At 54.1% G+C, this 21,883-nt stretch overlaps 1 protein-coding gene across 9 annotated transcripts in view; it reads right to left on the reverse strand.

The window, feature by feature from the left end:
- Positions 1–3,193: 3,193 nt before the first annotated feature.
- The window catches only part of SHROOM2 (shroom family member 2), a 142,279-nt gene continuing 123,589 nt past the window's right edge, over positions 3,194–21,883 (reverse strand). For 4 of the 9 annotated variants that reach the window (XM_060137736.1, XM_060137733.1, XM_060137730.1 and 1 more), the window contains 6 exons: positions 19,613–20,266; positions 14,605–15,123; positions 13,347–13,518; positions 9,614–9,677; positions 8,523–8,795; positions 3,194–5,913 (listed from right to left, as the gene is read on the reverse strand). In XM_060137736.1, coding sequence (XP_059993719.1) covers positions 5,594–5,913; positions 8,523–8,795; positions 9,614–9,677; positions 13,347–13,518; positions 14,605–15,123; positions 19,613–20,266 — 2,002 coding nt within the window. In that variant the 3' untranslated portion in view covers positions 3,194–5,593. Of the gene's footprint in view, positions 5,914–8,522; positions 8,796–9,613; positions 9,678–13,346; positions 13,519–14,604; positions 15,124–19,612; positions 20,267–21,883 lie in introns of those variants that run through there. The other 5 variants (XM_060137734.1, XM_060137731.1, XM_060137739.1 and 2 more) reach the window with 4 other exon arrangements.

Consider the following 21,883-nt stretch of genomic DNA (forward strand, 5'->3'; position numbering starts at 1 on the left):
TATACACACACACAGACACACACACCTCATTGTGACTCAATGCTCAGAATATACCAGCACACACACACACACACACACACCCCAGTGACTCGTAAAACCTATACCAACACACAGAAACACATCCACGCAGCTAACTGTGACTAAATGCTCAGCCTATACACACACACACACACACACACACACACACACACGGCTGTGATTCATTGTACAGCCTGCACCAGGACAAAAACACGGCTCACTGTGACTCAATGCCTAGCCTGTAGCAACACACACACACACACACACACGGCTCACTGTGACTCAATGTACAGTTTTTACCAGCACACACACACACACACACACACACACACACACCTTGCTGTAACTCAGTGCACAGTCTATACCAGCACATACATACACAAAGACACACACATGCACGGCTCACTGTTACTCAGTGCACCGTCCATACCAACACATACAGACACACACACTGACACATCAGTGTGACTAAATTCACAGTTTATACAAGCACACACACACAAAAACACGCACTCACACATGGCTCACTGTCAATGAACTGCCTATACCAGCACACACACACACACATACACACCTACGTGTGACTCAATGCTCAGCGTATACCTGCACACAACACACAACTTAGTGTGACTCACGTAGACACTAAGCCAAATACACACACACACGCACACGCACAGCTCATTGTGACTCAATGTACAGTCCATACCAGTGTGTGCAGACACGCACACACACAACACACCTCACTAACTCAGTGCTGAGCCCCCTACACACACACACGCACACACAGCTCTCTGATTCATTGCACAGCCTGTACCAGCACACACACACACACACACATACAGACACACATGGCTGTGAATCTATGCTTAATATGTAGCAGCATACACACACACAAACACGCACTCACACATCTCACTGTGAATCAGTGAACCGCCTGTACCATCACACACACAGACACGCACATACACGTCTCACTGTGACTAAACGCACAGCGTATACTAACCCGTACGCCCACACACACACAGGCAAACGGCTCACTGTGACTCAATGCTCAGCCTATACCAGCAGACACACACACACACACACCCCCCTCCGTTCTCTTCTTTTAATGGGAAGTGCAGAAAACACACACTCAGGATGCCTGGGCTTTCAGGGTACAGCCACAGGGCAGTACAGCTGACAGGTTATCGATGGGGTCAACGTCCCCTGCGTCCCCGTGCCTGAGACTGGCTCAGCGTGTGCAGTGCAGCTGGCCCTGAAGAAGCAAAACGCTGAGCATCCCCTTCCATGGGTCGTGGAGTGTGGCACAAGGGTCACGCTCCCAGAAGCACCATCCCAGCAGCAGCCTAAGGTGCGTTTCCATGGCCCCCTGTGCGATGAATTCCTCGACCATATCAGAACTCACGTAAGACAAGCAGAGTATCCTGGTAGAAGGCAACATAAAATGTAGGAGGCATTTGTGCACTTTTTAAAAATCTGTGATTTGGGTCAATTTTTTTCTTGTTCTAAACACAAATTCACTCTCCTAATTTTGAGTAATGCTTGTTAAGAAAAATCCCTCGCTCTTGGGGCTTCCCTGGTGGTGCAGTGGTTAAGGATCCGCCTGCCGATGTAGGGCTCACGGGTTGATCCCTGGTCCGGGAAGATCCCACATGCCACGGAGCAACTAAGCCCGTGAGCCACAATACTGAGCCTGCGCTCTAGAGTCTGCGAGCCACGACTACTGAAGCCTGCGCACCTAGAGCCCGTGCTCCACAATAAGAGAAGCCACTGCAATGAGAAGCCTGTGTACCACAATGAAGAGTAGCCCCCCTCGCCAGAAGCAGAGAAAGCCCGTGCACAGCAACGAAGATCCAACACAGCCCAAAATGAATGAATGAATTAAAAAAAAAAAAAAGAATCCACCTGCCAAAGCGGGGGACACGCGTTCAAGCTGTGGTCTGGGAAGATCCCACATGCCGCGGAGCAACTAAGCCCATGTGCCACAACTACTGAGCCTGCACTTTAGAGCCCGCGAGCCACCTACTGAGCCCACATGCCACAAGTAGTGAAACCCGCGCACCTAGAGTCCGCAACAAAAGTAGCCAGTGCAATGAGAAACCCGCGCACCACAACGAAGAGTAGCCCCTGCTCGCCACAACTAGAGAAAGCCCAATGCAGCCAAAAATAAATAAATTTGTTAAAAACAAAAGAATCCCTCCCTCTCAATTGACTAACCTTCGGGTCCCACCAACCTGCTGCACAGCAGAAGCGTTTCTAATCAGCCAACCAGGAGCAACTGCCGTGTGCTGGGTGGTTCCGACAGATGCGTTTGGATGCAGGGAAGGCACTTCCTCCAGGTCCAGAATACAGTGATGGCAGCAGAAGTGTGGGCGCTTCCACTGGCACCCCTCTGATCCAGGCACGGTCCTGAGCACATTAACACATCAGCTCAGTTGCTCTCACAACAGCTCTCCTCCAACTACAGAGGAGGAAGCTGAGGCTGGAGAGGCTGGCGCTTGCTCACAGCCATCCACCCGAAGTGACAGAGCTGGCTTTGCTCCAGGAACTTGGCTTCGGGTCCTGGACGATTTCGTGCTCTTCGGTATCGGGCCCTGGTGTGGGAGGTGTGGTCCATCAACGGCCCCAACTCCTCACAGCTCCCTGTAGCCACACTCTGCCACGGGACTTATGGTTCCTTCCACTAAAGGGGTAGAGCACATGCCGCACCCTCTGACTTTGGGTTTGGCTGCAGCCCTTGCTTTGGCAATGGAAGGTTAGCAGGTGCACTCTGACCAGAGACAGGAGAAGCACCGCTGGGACTGGGCTTGTTCTCTTATGCATCTGCCACTGACCTGCCCAGGCCAAACTCCTGGTGCCAGGAGGAACATGACAGGCACGTGGAGCAGAGCCTGGTCTCCAATTTCATGAGCTAACGGAATACGTCTCACTGGACCCTGCTGCGATTTTACAGTGCTTGTTACACAGCACTGCTGTGGCAGGCACTGACTTATACAACCTGTGTCTGTGACATTTTCCTGACTGCAAATTGACTGCCCTTTACTAGACTGGCAGAAATAGTCACATACATACATACATAGAATTAATCCCACCATTTATCAATGGTTGAAGAATCTAATATACGGTAAGGATATTGCAATTCTTAAAAAAAAATGTAAATCAAAGACATGCTCAGTTCACGGAAGGACACCATTTATTTTGTGAACGTCAAGCAGAATGATCTGTTGAGACGTAAGTGAAAGTATTGAGCGTGAAATCTGTACGCATCTTCCAAGGGCGCAACGCCCCTGACTGGAATCTCACTATACAGAGCATTCCACAGCTGAGCTATGACCAAGGGTGAGCTATCAGCCACCACCGAAGAATGCCAAGGGCAAAACATTAGCACCAGATTGTCTTTATATGCAATAACATAACTATATACAAAGTTATGTACATTGACTCACTGCAATCTGTGGGTCCCCACTAACCATTGAAGAGGCAAACGGGAATGTTGTGATTCTATGTGCTTTGTTAAAAGGACAGTAGAGCACTATATATTGCTATGTAGAAGAGAAAGGGCTCAAAAGACACCAAAAAGCTGGATACAGACGCAAATTCTATTTTCACATTTTACAGACATATCATCAAAATGATCACAATACTGTATTTGAAGGGAAAGAATCACAGGTAAAAGCTTTGTGACAATTAAAAACACTGAAATCACCGTGGTTGTCTCCCCGAAGGAGGAAGCAGGGGCAGTGTGTGGGGGAGGTGTCCATGGACAGCCAGCTTTACCTTTCCTGACGTGATCAGTTTTCACAGCAAGTGACCCACACCACGTGGCAAGGACACTTCGTTGGCAGAAGAGGGATTTTTCAAGTCAGGAATAGCTTAATTGAATAGGAGTAAAAACTTGAAAAGGCATTTCTCTTTGGCGTCGGTGGGCTGCCAAAGGAGTGTTTATTTTGCCAGCATCACGGACGCCTGCCAGGTCGGCCCCCTCTACGGGTGCACGGAGATCACTGCGGCAGCCCGGGAGTCCAGTCTCCCCTCTGGCTGGCGAAGTATGGCCTAGTTAGTGTCCTTTAAGACATTTGCGTGCATCTGTGTTTGGTAAGGCAGCAGCCACTGCTGACAGAGGGACATCTCCCCCCGCCGCTGGAAAACTTCTTTCATAGGAGTAAGAGGAATAAGGAGTAAAACGATCTCACAGATCAAACCAAAGTCTGCACATGACCTCGACGTGAAGTTATCCGAGGGCTTCTCCCGCCATTAACCACACATTTCAACAGATGAGCACTGTGACGAAACTCACCACTCCACAGTGATCAGATTAAAAAGAAGTACGTGAGAACCACGCCACTGGTGGCTAAAACAGCGATTCACGTGCTTACTCGCCATGCATATATCCTCTTTGGTGAAGTGTCTATTTCAGTCTTTTGCCCACCTTTTAATCGGGCTGTTTGTTTTCTTACTGTTAAGTTTGAGCGTTCTTATACATTCTGGATACAAACGGTTTGTCACATACATGATTTGCAAGTTATTTTCTCCTAGCCTGTGATCTGTCCAGTGGAAAATGACAGCTTGACAGTTTTCTTTAGTGAACAGACTCTTTACCATCTCACAATTCCAACCGCTAAAAAAGGGTACCAGGAGCTGTACACCGTGTGGCAGAAAAAGAGTGGGTCTAGGAGCTCTGCGGCCCACCGGGGCCTCTGAGAGACCGGAGCAACGGCTCTCAAACGGTATGTGGCCCTTACGGCACGGCAACAAACAGAGGCAAAAAGAGAGAAACTGCCAATTGTCATTAAGGATCATACACACGCGAAATATATGTTCTGGGGAAAGAGTAAGTTAAGAAATGTCGCGTCGGCCTTAAGCAAAAAAACACCTAGCAAGCACATTTACCGGACACGCTCTTAGCCAAGTAATTTCTCTTTGCAGGAAAATACCATTTGAACCGTGACGTCAGCCGAGAAGTCCTAAAACCGTGTGTCTGCTTTGCGTGTGTTTTAAAGCGCGAACGCTATTTAAGTGGCAATTTTAGAGTGAGTGAACCCAACATGTACGCTCGTCTTTTCACAGTTGGTTTTTAACCACATGGAAAACCATTCACCTTTGCAGAGTGTTACTAAAGGATCATCCTGATTTTTGCTGGGCCGCAGATCATCCTTATAGGACAGACACAACGAACGCTCAACACTTCTGGGCCAACAGGAGAAGCCGGCAGCCGCCACCTCCCGTGACCCACCGGAGAGGTCGTGCGCCAGGCTTTGCCCGACACACGCTCATTGCCTCCTGAGAGGAGGAAGGGGTGCAGCGTGGGGAGACGGAAGGGCAGACCCGAGCCGGCAAGGACCACGTGCGTGCACCTCGGGACCAGAGCTCAGTCCGTACTCGGGAACTCACCGTTCACCGGGCGCCACGTGGGGTTGCTTCCAGGCCAAGGGTGACGGGGAGCCACTCTGCTCAGCAGGGAACTAAGACATCAATCAATCATCCCAAACGCGCCCACGGAAATTATTGCTTTTCTAACGGCCATTTGGTTCTGGGAGGGATTCTCTCTCCAGGACCTAAGTCCAGGCTGGGGTTTTCATCTGCCTCCTGTTGCGTGCCCCGCCGGGGAGGCGTCGGGCCGCAGGCCCCTCATTTGCCTCTGTCGGGCGGAAGGCTGTCCAGCAGGCACTTGAGCTGCTCTTCGCCCAGGTGGATCTTGTCCTCCAGCTCGCGCTGCTCGATGAGGAGGGCCGACTTCATCCTCACGAAGTGCGCGTAGTCGGCCAGGCTGTCCTGGCTGAGGTAGCTGGCCAGGATGTCGGACACGATGCCCTCCCGGCGGTCCAGGTTCTCCTTCAACTCCTTGGCGTCCTCGTGCTGCTGGATCAGGACCCGCTGCTTCTCGAGCAGGGATTGCTGGAGAGACAGAGAGAGACGAGCCTGCTGGGGACCAGGCAGTGGCGGTGGGGGGGGGGGGCCGGGGGGGAGCGGTGTCCGGCAGCTCTTTTGGGGGCTGGTCCAGTGGAGACCCTGACGCCACCCGAGTTAGGGACCCGCGCAGAAGCACCTGGGGCGTGGGCAGGAGGCACCTCGCGGAGCAGAGGCCCCAGCGCCAGCTCCCCCGTTGGCGCTCGGGCCACTGCCACCTCCCCTTGCTCCTGTCTCCGTGAAAGGCCGTGAGGGACACGGGAGCCATCCAGGCACGAAATGCTCCAGGACCGGGAGATGCTCAGGAAGAGCAAAGGGCTGAGGCAGCCGGTGTGCGTCCAAGGCCTTTCCCTGCCAATACCGTGGCCAAACGGACACAAGGCGCAGGTTCTAAAGAGATTCCAGGGCAGCACTGCTAGACCCTTCCGGCAGACGGAGCTGCAGCCCGGGAGCAAAGCTGTAGCCGAGGCCGTGAGAGGGGGCGGTGGGGCGGGGGGAGAGACCGCGCCTGTCGGGGAGGTGCCCTCTCTCCTTCCGAGGGTCCCGCCCTGGGTCACACAGACGCCCCCGTTGCCAGAACGCAGCACTCACAGTCGCTGTCTGCCCACAGGGCGCGCCCCCACTTCCCCTGCCCTCTCTAACTTTAATGAAAACTGAGGGGGGGAGAGGTGAACGCGGTAGATGTCTGCAAGTGCCGGCTGGCAGAAGCCACGGACGCCCTGTCCTCGGTGCGAGTTTCTGACACCAGCAGGGCCACCTTGCAGCTTGGACATTCTACCCACGGCCACGCGTGAGCATCCCGGGTGCGCGAGTGCTCTGCAGAGCGCCGATCCACGGAAAGAGCTCAGAAAAGGTGAGCTGCTATTAAACGGAGGCTGACAGCAGAAGCTGCTCCTGGGGTGAGGCTTCCGGGAAGTGCCCCCGACTGCACACCCTTTCGGGGTCACCTGTTCCGGGGGACACCTTGAGCTTCAGGTGCTTGTGAAACAAAGACAATGTATTTTCACGGCAAGAGGCAAGGTATAAGGCCAATTCATGCCAACCAAAAGGGAAACAGACCTCAACTGATGCGAGAAATGCGGTTCGGGCCACTAAGGTCAGCTGGGCTCCCTGGCAACTAGAAGCTGCTGATGGGAGGGAGGGATTCACGTGTCTGCATCTGCCCGCGTGCTCATTTTCTACCTGGGAAGACAGGGGAAGCCTCCTACAGCCTGAGGCCACATCTTTTCACTCGATAGCGTGCCTGTCTCTGCAAGCCGCAGCTTTCCCAAGCCCTGGCTGCCGGACCCGGAGAGTTTCATATGGCACCGGCCACACGGGAGGCTAGCCCACTGTGCTGCCCCTGGGCGTGGTGACTGAGCACTCCTTTGGGTCCACGAAGGTGACGCTGCATCAGCCACACACAGCCACGGGGGAGAGCGCCTGTCTGCTTCTCCTCCCTCCCACGGCCCCCCTAGGGATGCAGTTAGGAGCTATGCAGCCAGGTCCCCAGGAGGACCACGGGCATGGTCCCCGGTGTGTGACTGCTTCTACTTCCTCCAATTCTAAATAAGGCTTGGTCAGTCCCAAGCAAGGGGAGATAAGGATGAGCTGAGCTGCAAAGATATTACTATTTTTCATTTAATCGATCCTTGAGAGTTTACTATTTCAGTTACAAGTAAGTCTCTCTTTCCCATTCATGTTATTTCCCTAAGTTCTTTCAGATAAACTGGGCAAAGACGGCAAGAGCAGCAAAATGGAATGCGAACGTAACCCAAGGGGATCGGGGTCCAAAGCCCCAGTTACTTTTTCGACGCTTATGCAATACGTTCCGTGATTGATAGTCACTAACGACTTGGCTAAGCACAAAAGATCACGGGCTCAAAGCCACGCGCTTTGTAAGATCTTTCTGTGTAACCTGAAACCACTCTCACCTGGAGTCCAGGGGGAGGGGTGCCTTTTCTGCTCCCCTTGTAGAGAAGTTAAGGTGCCTTATTAATGATGAAGATGATCATTTTGAAGGCCTATTATGTGGAAAGAAGCAAACTGGATGTGCTCCTGCTACCTGACCTACGAAGTAGTAAAGCCTGTAAGGTAGACGGTGTCTTGCGTGTGCAAAGAGCAGACACGCAGACCCACTAAGAAATGTCCCAAGTTGCACTGCTGTGAAGGGAGGAGGAAAGCAGAGCAGCTCTTAGACTCATTCTAGACCCTGCCGGCCCTCTTGTGAAGTCCCAGCAACCAAGTCACCATCAAACGCCACTGTCACTGGGGGCCGAGGACTCGTCAGGCAGTGGGGGAGCTCCACTTACCCACTTAACCTGCGGTGGGGAAAGGTTACAAACAGACTACGTTCTAGGAAGAGACCGACACTAGCAGCGGTCGTGGGACTATACGAGAAGAGGTCCACTCTCCGGGACGCGCGCCGCTTCGCCTCCACCCCCCACCCCCGCTACAAGGACGGAGCGAGCAAGCCCTGGGCGTTCAACCGGCGTCTTGCGCTATGAGGCGGACAGGTGGCCGCGGCGGCTGAAAGAGGCTTCCCAGCGGTCTGCTCCACCCCCCACAGGAAAGCCACAGCCCCCCCCGCCTTCCAGGTCAGCCCTGGCCATAGTTACCCGATCGCCAGGAGCAGTGCCGTCGTCCAGATTGTTGAGGGCGTTTTCCACGCGGGCCAGGCGGCCGGACAGCGACAGCAGGAGGTTCACCACCTTGTCCAGGTCCCCGATGAACATGCGGAACTTGTCGAACTCGTTGGGCTTGCAGACGGCCTTGGCCAGGGCCTCCACCTCGTCGCCCAGCGCGCTGTTGGCCTGCATGTCCTCCCGCAGGCTCTGCCGCGCCTGCCGCAGCACCTGCAGCTTGCGACCGATGCTCTCGATGAGCTCCTGCTGTGGGCACAGGGCAGGGGACGCGGTCAGGGCCGCCTTGCGGCACCCCCTCACCCATCCCGGATCTGCGGGCCACTCAGCTCAGCCGGGCGGCAGCTTGTTTGGCATCAGTAAATAACAGGGGGACTTCCCCGGGGGCGCAGTGGTTGGGAATCCGCCTACCAATGCAGGGGGCACGGGTTCGAGCCCTGGTCCGGGAAGATCCCACATGCCGTGGAGCAACTAAGCCCGTGCGCCACAACTACTGAGCCTGCGCTCTAGAGCCCGCAAGCCACAACTACTGAAGCCCAAGTGCTGCAACTACTGAGGCCCGCGCGCCCAGAGCCCGTGCTCCACAACGAGAAGCCACCGCAATGAGAAGCCCGCGCGCCGCAACTAGAGAAACCCGCGTGCAGCAACGAAGACCCAACGCAGCCATAACTAACTAACTGGGGATGTTTAAGACTAGGGGAAGGATAAGGCCTTCCTGTTCAATCATTGGCGTTTGATTTAGAAACGGAACAGAACAAACCTATTCTCATCCTGTGACTGTCCTATCAGACTATGCAGGAGTGGGACCCCTGGGGCTACTCACGGTAAACCTCGTTTCAGCCTGTATCTTTGCAAGGATTCTCTGGGCCTCTGTGATACCCTGTGCTTCCTTCTTTGTTTTTTGCTTTTGTTTTTTCTGGCCGCGCTGTGCGGCTTGTGGGATCTTAGTTCCCCGACCAGGGATCACACCCAGGCCCTCAGCAGTGAAAGCGCCGAGTCCTCACCCCTGGACCGCCGGCGAAGTCCCTGCGCTTCCTTCTTTGGCAGTTCCCAATTGGAAGACTTACATGCACACAAGTTATTGAGTCTGGTACTGAACGTCTGGTACTGAACTCCGTGATTAAAACGTGTCTTCCATGTAGAATGAGCAATAAAAATTAAGACAAATGAAGGATGTCAATGAACTTAGGCAAGTCTTTCACAATAATAAAGTACTGATCTCCATTTGACCAAAATGTAAATAAATGACTTCTTTAAACGTCATTGAAATATACATGCTGCAACGTTTACCGTCCCGCCTCTTTTCTCGTGTGCTGTTCTGTGGCATTGAGGCATGCACGGTGCTGTGGGCTAGCACCGCCACCCATCTCCACATCCTCTCCATCCTCCGAAACGGAAACTCCGAGCATTCAGTACGAGCTCCCCATTCCCCCCTCCTGCCAGCTCTCGAAATGACGAATTTTTACAGAGCAAAAATGACACGTACAAAGGACCTTTTAATCGGTCACCATCCTGAAGTGAAGCGGCACCATGTGGTCCGAGTTGAGGGGCAGAGAAAGCAGATTGTCTGTCTCGTGGGTCATCACATTTGAGAAAAATTACAAGGACCGCTCAGAAGGGGTCCAGCAGGGAAGCCTTCCCCAGAAATACCCTGTTCCCATGACTACGGACGTGCTTCTGCTGTTAAACCCACGCATGGCGGATGCCAACCGGCGGCCCGCCCTGACACAGTGAGCGGTGAAGGGCCAACGGCGAGAAGCAAAGTCACCCGTTGTCCTTTTCGGAACCCTGCTGCCACCCGCCCTGCACGAGTCCACCAACCTCGTGTCGACGGACACGGCAGGTTACGTGGGGTTTAGGAGGCCAACGCATCCCTGTGCTAGCCTGAGGCTGGGGTGATGAAAACGGAGGCAGTGCTCTGCTGCCCGCACCCAAATGAGGATTAAACAATTAGTTGGAATGTTAAGTCCGATTAGGATTTTTAAACTCAGTCTGTTGCTCCACAGTGAGTAACACTATTTTATGTACAACAGACCCATGAAAATGGTCCGTGCCGTCCACCGCCCCCCCCGCCCCGTCCTGGGGCACTTTCCAAACTCTGGCCCGAGACGGAGTCCGCAGGGCTCGGCAGGGAGAAGGCTCAGTCTCGTGAAACCCTCCAGGATGGTGTCCAGAGCCAAGCAGGGAGCAGTTGCCCCGACCTCCAGGGCTAACATGAAGATGGGTGAAATCCCCGGAGGCTCAGCCCACTGCTTGGCATGCAGTAGGCGCCTGTCCACAGCCGCTGCCGGCAAGACTGCCAGTGTGCATGAGAAGCTGCTCCGAGCTCACCGCTACCGTTCGGTAGACACTGCCCCATCCCAGGGACTATTTGGGCAGGAGGAAAAAAAAAAAAAGAAATCAAACCACCTCGGGAGACCCGCTGAAGCACTGGAGGCACCCTACACTGCGTATGCCTGATACGGGTGATCTGTGTCTCAGGACGATGCTTCCAAAGAGGGTCTCCATGCAGCATTTTTCCTATCAAGCGAGCCATCAAGTCCTCCCAAGCGCACCTGCACGGCCCTCCCTTCTCCTCGTCCCGTGCACACTTCGTAAGCGCGTGACACCGTAGATATGAGGGCACTGGAAAGGCAGCAGAGGCAGCGCAGCCAGGAGAACAGGACTACTGGGTCAGCGACAGCACTGACCTAGCGCTTAAAGCATTTCCTGCTTGGGGTGAAAGTGCCCGACATACGCTTACTGAACCAAAAACATCAGTTGACTTAGGAATTTAATCCTGGTGGGGTGATGGGCAGGGGGCAAGCTCACAGTCTCATGTCAATCCCAAAGCCGGCATCTCGTGCCCCCAAAGAAATCGGAAGAGGCCCCAGACAGATGACAGGAGCGGTACCAAGGCTGCTGCTTCCCAAATTCAGTACATCATGAGAAACAAAGGCACAGTGTAAAGAACATAGTTCTTTGCATCTAGGGTGTGGACGGAATTAAAACTGTCCAAACTGGATGTTTTTTCTAGGTGTATGAGAATAACAACACTTTGTTTTTTTAAATTCATTATTTTTAAGAACGTGGAAAACACAACCAGAAGAAAGCAAATGGTGCCCTGTACCAGACACAGGGCCTCTAAAATCCCAGGACCAAAACTCTTAGTTTTCATTTCCTTTTTGAATTAAAAAAAGGCTATCACTTCCTAAAGTGAAAGTCACTTTCTCTTACACAAGGGTCAGGGTATTTCTTCTGGAATGGGTTTGTGTATCATATTTGAAACCAATCAATGGCATTTTTTAAACAACTAACAATACGAGGAGGTATTAAACATTATCCTTTGCAAGGGTCTTGTCAAAGCAAATTGGTATTTTTTATGAAAGCCCCTTCCAAGATGCCAAGTGTACGGAAAAATGCACCAAATGCTGGTTCCCTCCTTCTTCTCCTGGTGCTGACTACGCATGCTCAAAGCCCCTGGAATTAAACCAACAGCACATGCTATCCTCTGAAACTGACTGCCTTGGGCAATTCCTTTCTCCCTCTATGCTAAATCCTTCCTAAAAAAAAAAAAACAGGTAATCACACCTAGATGTCACAAGTCTGGCCCGTTGACATGCCATGAAGATCTGAAGCTCGTACAGTAGTGAAGACATCGGCACTGATAGCAATAATTATGTCCCTACCGTGACCTCGTGGTTACACGCTATTTCACCTCTGACCTCCTCTCTAATCCTCCCCCTTCCTTGTCCACACAGCTCCAGCTATTGGTCGCTGCTGCTTCCCCCACGTGTCACAAAACTCCCACCCCAGGGCCTTTGCACTTGCTGCCCAAACCCCACTCCCCCAGACCCTCCCCAGATCAACCAGACATTCGCTCACATCACTCCAGGTCTCTGTTCATCATCCGCTCATCAGAGCCTTCTCTACAATCATACTCCTTTACCTCTCTCCATTCCTTCACCCTGTTTTAGTTTTCTGACCACCCGACCTACTCCATTAAGGGTTGGCAAACTTTTTCTATAAACGGCCAAACAGTAAATCTTTTAGACTTCAGGGACCACACAGCCACTGTTGCAACTACTCAACACTGCTGGTGTAGCGTGAAAGCTACCAGAGACCATATGTAAATGAATGAGTGTGGCCGTGTTGCAATAAAACTGTATTTACAGGAGCAGGTGGGGGGCAGGGATTGGCCCACGGGGCCCTGTTTGTTTTTTTATATTTGTTTTTACGTTGGCTATCCATCTCCTCTGTGAGCACGCAAGTGCCTTCAGGGAAATAAAGACTGACTCCAGTCTGTTTCGTCTACTGCTGTATCCCCAAGTGCCTGGGTGAGTTTTTGGAGTTGAACAGATGATGCTTTTTGGTTAACAGCGCACTTCACAATATACTGTTGAATTTAATTAACATCATCGGATCACAGATGATCACAGATATTTGAAACGGGTAGTCAAAGAGGACATGTGCCTTGCGGAAGGTCATACAATTAAGCCCTCTGGATTTAACCGGGGTAGAAGAGACATATCAGTTGACCTTAAAATGAGAGAGACTGATGGCCACCTAGCTAATTTGACACTGGATCTCATTACAAAGAGATGGCAAAGAGACCCTGGCAGAGAGGCCCAATTTTAGAACAGAAGACTCACCCACAAAGGGCTTAATACACAGGCCCAAATGTCAGCGTCCCACATAGAAGCCCAACACCAACGGCGCTCGGCGCAGGGCCCAGGGTCGGGGTGGAGCCGGGTGCCGCCCCCGGCCGGCCTGCCTGCCAGCCAGCCGGCGCGTTCTCGTTTGGAATTGCAGCTCCCCTACCTTCTTCACCGACAGGTCGTGGTCGGCGTCACTCCCTGAATCCTCTTCGGCTTCTTGCTGGTCCTGCAGGTCTTTCATCTTAATCAGCAGCTCCGCCTTGGGGGCCGATGTGCTGTAGTAGGTGGAGTTGGTGGCCAGGGACACGGCCGCCGGCACAGTCAGCTCCTCCTTCCTGGGTAACAAAACATCAGAACACCCGTTAGCTCTGAGCGTACACACAGATGTGCCCGCGAGTCCCACAGCCTGGGCTGTGACCGGCAAATGGTGGTGCTAACGGAAAGGCACCAGCTAGAGAGATGAGACAGCAAGAGTGGGGAAGGAGTAGGTTGTGAGGTCAGAACTAAAACACCCCGCCAGGTGGTGCTCGAAGGCTCGCCCCGGAGGGAGGAGAGTGCAGATGGTATCCGCCGGGAGCCCGAGGTCCATGGGGAGAGGTCTGCCGCTATCCGTAGGCGTGGCCGCACGCCCAAGGTCACCGGGCACCTTTCTACCAGCAGCCGCATTTGCTGCCTCTTGCTACGGCCTGACTTCCTGTCTGCCTGGTACTCCCGCCTACCGTCAGTCAACGATGCTTATGGAGACCATGTACAGAAACAGGAGAGATGTGAGCAGATACACCTTTGTGGGCAGGTGACTGAAGGACGGGCTGGAAAGCGCTCTTTACGGAACCTATTGCAGCAAGTTCACTCCCTCAGTTAAATAAGCAACAACAGAAAACCTCTTTCATAAACACATATACTAAGAAGTAGTCTCAACTTTCACCCCTCTTGTGACAAGTTTCTCAACTTCCGTACTAGTGACACTTGGGGCCGGACCATTCTTTGATGGGGGGCCGTCCCGTGCAGTGCAGAGCCGCAAGCAGCATCCCTGGTCTCCACCCACTAGATGCCAGGGCACCTCTCCCAGTGGTGGCAACCGAAAGTGTATCGCGACATTGCCAACTGTCCCGTGGCGGGAGACAACAGCCTCCGGCTGAGAACCACCGCCTCGTGAGAAGAAGCCCCGTGGGCATCTCCGGAAACGTATATTTTCACATCTTTGCCAGGACCTGACGTCACCATCCCCAGAATGGGCTTTTAATTTCAGGAGGGTGACAAAAGAGCCCCAGAGTGCTCATAAGCACTTATGGAAATCTGTCCCCAAAGAGCAGTCACGAAAACAGACAAACAGATACACTCCCTCGCCCTTGTAAGCCTAAGAGGCACCGGGCAAAACCACATCCAGCCAGGGGGCAGAACCCAGGGCGGCGTCTACTCACTTCTCGTCTGTGGTTCTGGGAGAGGGGATTTTGGGGAGCAGCTTCCTCCGCTGCTGAGCTTCCTCCAAGAGGTGCTCGTCTTTGGGGAAGATGCCCTCCATAAGGTCCATGGTGGTTTTGATCTTCACGCTGGGGTCCAGGATATCCGCCAGGGACTTATCCTTGCCCGCGATCTCGCGGGCCAGCTCCTCCGACTTGAGGTCTTCGGCAGTCCTCTCTTTGGCCTTCACGTAGCTGAGCGTGGGCGTGGAGGCCCGGCTGTCCTTGGCCGTGGGCACCGGGGTGCCAGGGGGCTGGGGCTCGGCGCCCTGGCGGCTGTACAGGCAGAAGCGGGAGTAGGACTGCTCGGACGTGCTAAGCGTCTTGATCTGGTCCCGCTCGAGCCCGCTGGGCAGCACGGGTGGCTCCGGGACGCGGGCCAGGCCCTGGCGGCTCTCCTTCTCGGGCTGGCTTTCCGAGTGCACGATCTTGATGGGCACCATCTTCACCGTGGTGTTGTTGTCCATCACCCGCTCGATTCTGCAAAGAGAAGGGCCGTCTGTTAAAGACACGCTGTACGCCCAGGCACAGACCAGAATTAGAAATTGGATGAGAAATCGGCTGGTTTCCGCATCCCCTTACAGCCTGGGAAGCCTGACTCAAAGGCCTGCAGCGGCCCCAGGGGAGAAGCCTTCATGGTCACACGTCCCAGGATGGGGAGACCAGGTTGAGGAGTGCCTGCCACCCCTACCTTGATCTCCTAAGCCTCCTGGGCGTGTAGGTGTCTCTCCGTTTTCCCAACGGTCACCTGCACGCCTGAAGGCACATCCGTGGGCCTACTGACAGAAGGGCAGTGTGATGCTCATTTGTTTTTAGGTCAATGGCAGAGCCAACGGTAAGAAGCCTGCTCAGTGAGATTTTCTTTTGCAAGGGAGCCCTGCAACAGACAGGCGTGTTTCACAGAATTAGCGTCGGTGCGTCAGACAGGCGTGTTTCACAGAATTAGCGTCGGTGCGTCAGCCAGCGGCTCTCACAGCTGGGTGCCTGCGTGGTCCTCGCGGTGGCCGGAGGACGCCTTTAGAACACGCAGCCGTGTTCTGAGCAGACGCTGAGCGCCGCCCGGTCCTGGTCCCGGTTGGAAGCGTCCTTGGACCCTCGTGCGCCCTGGGTCTCACCCCACCTGCCTGCCACTGCCCCACACTTCGAGCTGCCCTCCACACGGCATTTCATACCAGACAGATAAAGAATCCAGCAGCGAACATGGGACACGCTGCTCCTGCGCTACCTTGGAAATGACTCATGCAGGTGTCCTTTAAAAAAAAAAAAAAAAAAGTTTGTCGGTGAAAGCGGGGGAGGCACCTCGAGCAGCCACATGGAAGAGAAAACGGAAAGGAACGGCCTGGTCGAGGCAATGGGGCTGCGTCAGGGGCCACCCGAAAGCCGGCTGGTGCCGGGGATCCCCCGGACCAGGGCCGCTGGGACACAAATCCATTTCAAATACCCTTGAAGGACAAATTGGAGAAAGAGAGCCATCTGCTGGTAGCCAGGAGGGAAGGCAAAAGACAGGCCAAAATCATACAACCAGCACCCCGACTTGTTCCTAACTCAGCGTAAAACCACTTCTATGATCCGAATGGACGTAATCTTATGGTGCACAAGGGGCATAACACAACACATTACGGTTCTTTCCTTGTTCCTAAGGGTGGGGCACGCAGGCTACAATGAAATAACTTTATTTTCTTCTCTCCTCCAGCAGAAACCACTGAGAGCAGAGGTGTTTGTTTATTAATCTAGGTGGTCATATATAGTCCCTGTCGTGCCTTCTTAGTGAATAAATTTCAAAAGGCTGTCACTCCGGGCATAATACTGCTGAGACATGCTGAACTTCCGAAGGAAAATTCTGGCATCTTATCGAAGCAAGGACACACAAACAAGAACCCCTCTTCATTCCATTCCTTGCATTCCATGCGTAGAGACCCTCAACTCCTGTTAGGGACTTCAAAGTCAGCCTGTATTTGCATCTCCCCCGGCCCGATTCGATTCGTGGGGAAACTTAATTTCCAGCGAAGGAAGACACGAGGTAAAAACAAAAACAAATCCTCCGCAGGCTGTCCTATACTTTCCAACAAAGCATCTCTTCCTGGTCATTTCTAAGCACAAATGATCTCTCCTCTTGAAACCTAGGCAGACTTTCACATTTAAGAAGTCTGATGAACTTCTACCTCAAAGTGAAGACAAAACACAGTGGACAAGACCTTACCGCAGCCAGACCGCATCCGTTCCTCATGGTAAGCCGGACCAGGAGGGATGGAGGATGCGGGCTGTGCCAGGCCTGGCCCCCTCTCCGTGCAGCGGCTCCTCTCAGAGCGCGGGCTCCGTCCAGGTGAGCCGCCGGCCGCCCACAGGGGCCCAGCCCCCCACAGCAAGCAGTCCAACCTGCTGTGCTCACACACCCAGTCCCGAGGGAGCCCTCAGCCCACATGCCACCCTGGGTCTGATAAACCACAACCCCCACAAGGAGATTCTCCAACCACAAGATGCCCAAGGTGACCGCAAGACTGTCCGAACGACCCCGAAGCAGCCCCCCAGCTCCATGCTCACACACGCTCCCAAACCCAGAAACCGGCCCCAGGAAATCTCCTGGGAACACTGCTGGGCGCAATGAAATCTCTCATTTTCACTCGCCCGTGCTGCTGGGCATTGTCTCCATGTTGTTGTAAACCAGCAAAACCCTCAAAATTTTAGAAGTTTTTTCATAGTAAGCTTCCTGGCTTTGCAACAGGAGTTGAGGCATTTTTATTCGGAGTGAATGACTCTGAAATTCCCCACAGGGTGGGAAGGCTGCACTTTCTGCCTCGCGGCATCCCTTCCGCGGCCTGGCACGAGGGAGGGCTCTGGACCTGCCTGCTGAATTCGGGAAGGCGTGTCTCAGGGACACAGGAGCTGCTCTGCACCCCGGCTGGTTCCCCAGCAGAGGTAACTGGAGGGAGGGACAGATGAACGCGGAGGGAGGTGAGGGGGGCGGGTAGTGCTCAAGAAATCAGTCAGCACACGTGCAGACAAGAAGAGAGTCTCTGAGCTGTGCCCAAACACCAGGCAGCTTGCAAGGCCCCGGCCGCTGTGTTGCGCTCGCTGCCCGTTGGTGGCTGAGGGTGGGTATGGAGCCGGCCAGCGCTCGTGTGGAGCGCCGGCCTCAGGTTCGCAGTGTATGCCACGGGCATGCCACTCTCTCAGGCCCACGCTAACCGGTAACACCCGCTCTGGGGACGGGGACACCGAACTCAGTACAGTATGAGCCACTTCCTCGGCAGGAACTTCGTGGGTGGCGTGGCTACCGTCTGCTGCACTGTGCTCCCTGAGGGGACACACACCGAGTGAGCTCTGCACGCTGACCAGAACCGGGCGCTCTACGAGGGCCGGCACAGCAAGGGACGAGACAGCCTTCGCTGTCCCAAATGACACACTGGATGGGAACAGAGCGGACGCCTGAAGACACCGGCACTCAGTATCGTCAACAAGTACCGCCACGGGTTGTTGAAATCCCTCTCACATAAAAGACAGGGCAAGAAAACCCACACTCGCTCAGGACAAGAAAAAATGAAAACCACTTCCCACCTCCTGAAGTCTACAGACGTGGTGAGCACTGAGCAAACACGTGGCCCTGTTTCTCCGCAAAGCCGTGGAGCCCGCTGTGCCCAAACCAGCTCCCGAGACCCGAGGGGCCCGGTCACCTTCCCTACAGCGGTACCAACACACTCCACCAACCACACAAACTACTTCATCGCTTCTCCTCCCTTTCAGGACTGAACAGCATTGCCAACAGAAAGGATCTCTAAGTGACACCTGCATTCTGAACGATGCAGAACAGTGCCGGCCCGCAGGTGCAGCCGCATTTGGCCATGCCACGCACGGAGACCCAGGACGCTATCAGTACTGTTTCCTCTCTGTCAAGTTATCTTAAGGGTTAAAAAAAAAAAAAAACAAAGTTCAAGACTCTACAGCGGGGAGATCCAGCAGAACTTTCCATGATGATGAAGTCAGCCATCATCTGGGCTGTCCAGGGTGGTAGCCACTAGCCCCAGAGGGCGCAACTGAGCAACGGGTTTCATTTCATTCTCATTAACTTATATCGCTATGGCCACGTGCGACTGGTAGCTACTATATCAGACGGTACTGACACGCAGGGCCAGCGAATTCTTTGCTGGGGGGCCGTCCTGGGCACTGTAGGATACTAAGCGGCACCCCTGGCCTCCGCCCAACAGATGCCAGGAGCCGAGGAACAAGCCCCACGCCCAACAGCTGTGACGCCCAAAACGTCTGCAGACACGGCCCAGTGTCCTCCTGGGGGCCGCAATGCCACCCCCCGCGGCTGAGAACCAGTGCTCTAGAGAATGAGAAGAAAATTCCCCCCCTTCTATTTCTCATTTCTTGACTGGTCCCTGCCTGACAGCATTCACCAGTGGCTCAGTGGGCACAACCGACAATCCCATGCCGGTGACCCTGAGAACAGCACCATGGGACGGGATCGAGTTTTCCTCTGCTTTAATAAAAGGTAAACACCACCTCAGCCTTTTCATATAAAAAGAACTAGAAAAAAAGGCATGTGGAAATACTGGACATCACGAAAAACACCGATTTTGCTTGAAAGTCTCATGCTTAGGTTAAACTTGATTACAAACAGAACTCAGCTGGGAAAACCAGCCCCCCGCTGTGCAGAAGCCTGTAGGTAACGCAGCTATCAACCTGTCGGGCTTGGGAACAGGACCAGGGGACAGTCTACTCCCTCCTTTACCTCCCTCACCCCCTGTGGGGCAGGAAAGCCCCCAGCAAGTTAACAATCCAGCTGACCACTCGAGTGGTGGGTTCTCCCCCATGTCAGCCCCCAGGACCCACTTAAACTCCAGCACGGGGAGCCGGGAGCAAGGCGGCAGTGGTTCACCACCCAGGAAAGGAGCGCTGAAAGCCTCCCACGGTGGAAGGGGGCCGGCAGAGGGGAAGAAGGCCTCAGGCCGCCGTCCAGAGACAGTACCTGGTGGAATTTTCATCCTGGACGAGCAGCGGGGGTTTGTCCGTCAGCTTCTGCGGCGCGAACTGAGGCGACGGGGAGCGCGAGGTCTCCATGGCGGAGGTCTGCAAGGGCCGGAACTTGGAAAGGAGCGGCGCCTCCCGCCGGGGCCAGCCTGCGCGCTCGTCTACATGCTGCCCGGCCGGCTCCCCCGCAGCCCGCGGGCCATCTGCCGCGGGCCGGGCGGCGCTCGGCTTCTCCGCCGAGGCGCCGGGGCTGCAGCGGGCGAGGGCCGGACGGTCCGAGCACGAGCACACCTCCGGGGCCAGGGGGCGGGGCCTGCCGGGCGCGCCCAGGTGAGCAGCCGCAGGTACGCCCGCCAAGGGCCTGGGCTCACGCCTGGGCGGCGGCGGCCTCTGTGGGGCGGGCCTCCGGGAGAGCGGGGCAGCGCTCAGGGGCCGGGGGTCCTGCCCCCGGGCGTGCGGGGCGGCAGGCCGGTCCGCGGGCGCGCGTTCCTCCGGGTATCTGTAATCGCAAGGAAGGGTCCCCGCCCGGCCACGGCCCTCCGGGGGCACCTCGGGAGCTTCCCGGGAGCCAGCTGGTTCAGAGACCTGGGACGGCTGCTGGGGGTCCCGCTGCGCTCCCGGACTGTCTTCTGCACATGGGGCATCTGCTTGTCTAGGGGAGAAAGGAAGAAAAATGAGCCAGCGGTTCCAGTTAACATCTTCTCCCCAAACAGGACTACACCCACGTCTCCATAACCTCCTTCAGTCATGTTAAGGAATTCAATCCACATACGTTTGCCTGCGCCTGTCTCCGCTGCGATTCCTAACACAAGGCATCAACGCCAAACACACACTGGACATTCGCCAGTACGCTGGCGTGTCGTACCACAGGACAGGAGGTACGCACGTTACAGACACACACACGTGTACACACAGACTGCAATTTGGGGGCAAAATGTAATTCACACAAACATTTAAAAAACCAATGTGTGTAGAAATCCTCAAACTGTGATATTCAGAAATGTTTACTTCATGTTGCAACAATATTTTCATGTGGTTTATTTCGGGAAATTACCATATACAAAGGGACGGAACTTTCTAAGACGGGCAGCAAGTAAACTGATAAACTTTAAAATCAGTAGTCTGTCATTAAATAGAAGAAAAACAGAGGCTTCGTTTTGGAAGCTGCAGCAGTGCGACACTGATCTTTCCATACTCATCCATTTCCACATCCGTATCCATTTCTATCTTTCCCTGAAACGTACTTACATGCGCGCACGCACACACACACCTGCAAAACACATGCAGGCATGCTTCACGTGCACGTATAGCCGTGCCGAAGCTAAAGCTCGTGGGCGTTATGATAACCATCAAACTCGCAGCAAGTCAGCCGGCCACGCCTTTGCTGCTTTCGCTGACACACTTTCTTCCCACCTGACTGAATAATGAAATGAGCCTCTGACTGACCTTTCCGTTCACAGATAGAGCTGTTCTCCGTTAAGACACCCCCAGAGCTGTCAAAGGAGACCCTAAAAAGGGCAGCAATCAGAGACCCAGTAGGTAGAGCACAAGTGCCAGTAAGAGATGTAACCTACTGCGAAACAAGTGGGATAGAAGACCTCCTCCCCACACACCCTGGCAACCCCTTGGGGCCCTGGACACGATACCAGGCCTGGGCATTACAGATGTCCCAACCCCATCCAGGCAGCTGTTCTCAGAGTCAACTGCTCGTTGCATGTCTCTCTTGCTATGTCCTCAGGAGAAAGGCCCCTTCCAGGTTCAAGGGCTGGTCGAGAGTAGACCATGGACCAGCCCCAACTCCCCTCCCTTCCCCCATCAGCCAGCTGGGGCCTCACCCCTCACTGGCACCACCTCCAGCCCAGAGGCAGCAGCTGCAAGGGCTCAGCATCCGCAAGAGGACAGAAGAGAGCCAGACCTGCTGGGACCCTAGAAGGGGCAGGTCTGTTCTCTGCTTCCAAATTAAGACAATGTTAACCCAGCTCGGGGAAGTTAGGTGTTGTTTATTTTTATTTTTTTAATCTGTACTGGGCACACGTTGATGAAAGAAATGCTAACTTACTGAGGTCTGGGGAAGTCATTCCGGCTTACACGTAAGTTAACTTGAATTTTATGCTAACTTAAACAGCCTGTTTGTGGCCTAGCAAACATACACTGTACATCTGCATTAATTATTAAAGAAAAGGGCGCACTGACAACAAGTAAAGAACGTCCATGTTAAAAATAAAGATTAAATGCTTCTGTTCCCGGAAAGTCCGTGCGGGCGCTCCTT

Source organism: Lagenorhynchus albirostris, chromosome X, assembly GCF_949774975.1.
Source record: "Lagenorhynchus albirostris chromosome X, mLagAlb1.1, whole genome shotgun sequence".
NCBI classification, from domain to species: Eukaryota; Metazoa; Chordata; class Mammalia; order Artiodactyla; family Delphinidae; genus Lagenorhynchus; species Lagenorhynchus albirostris.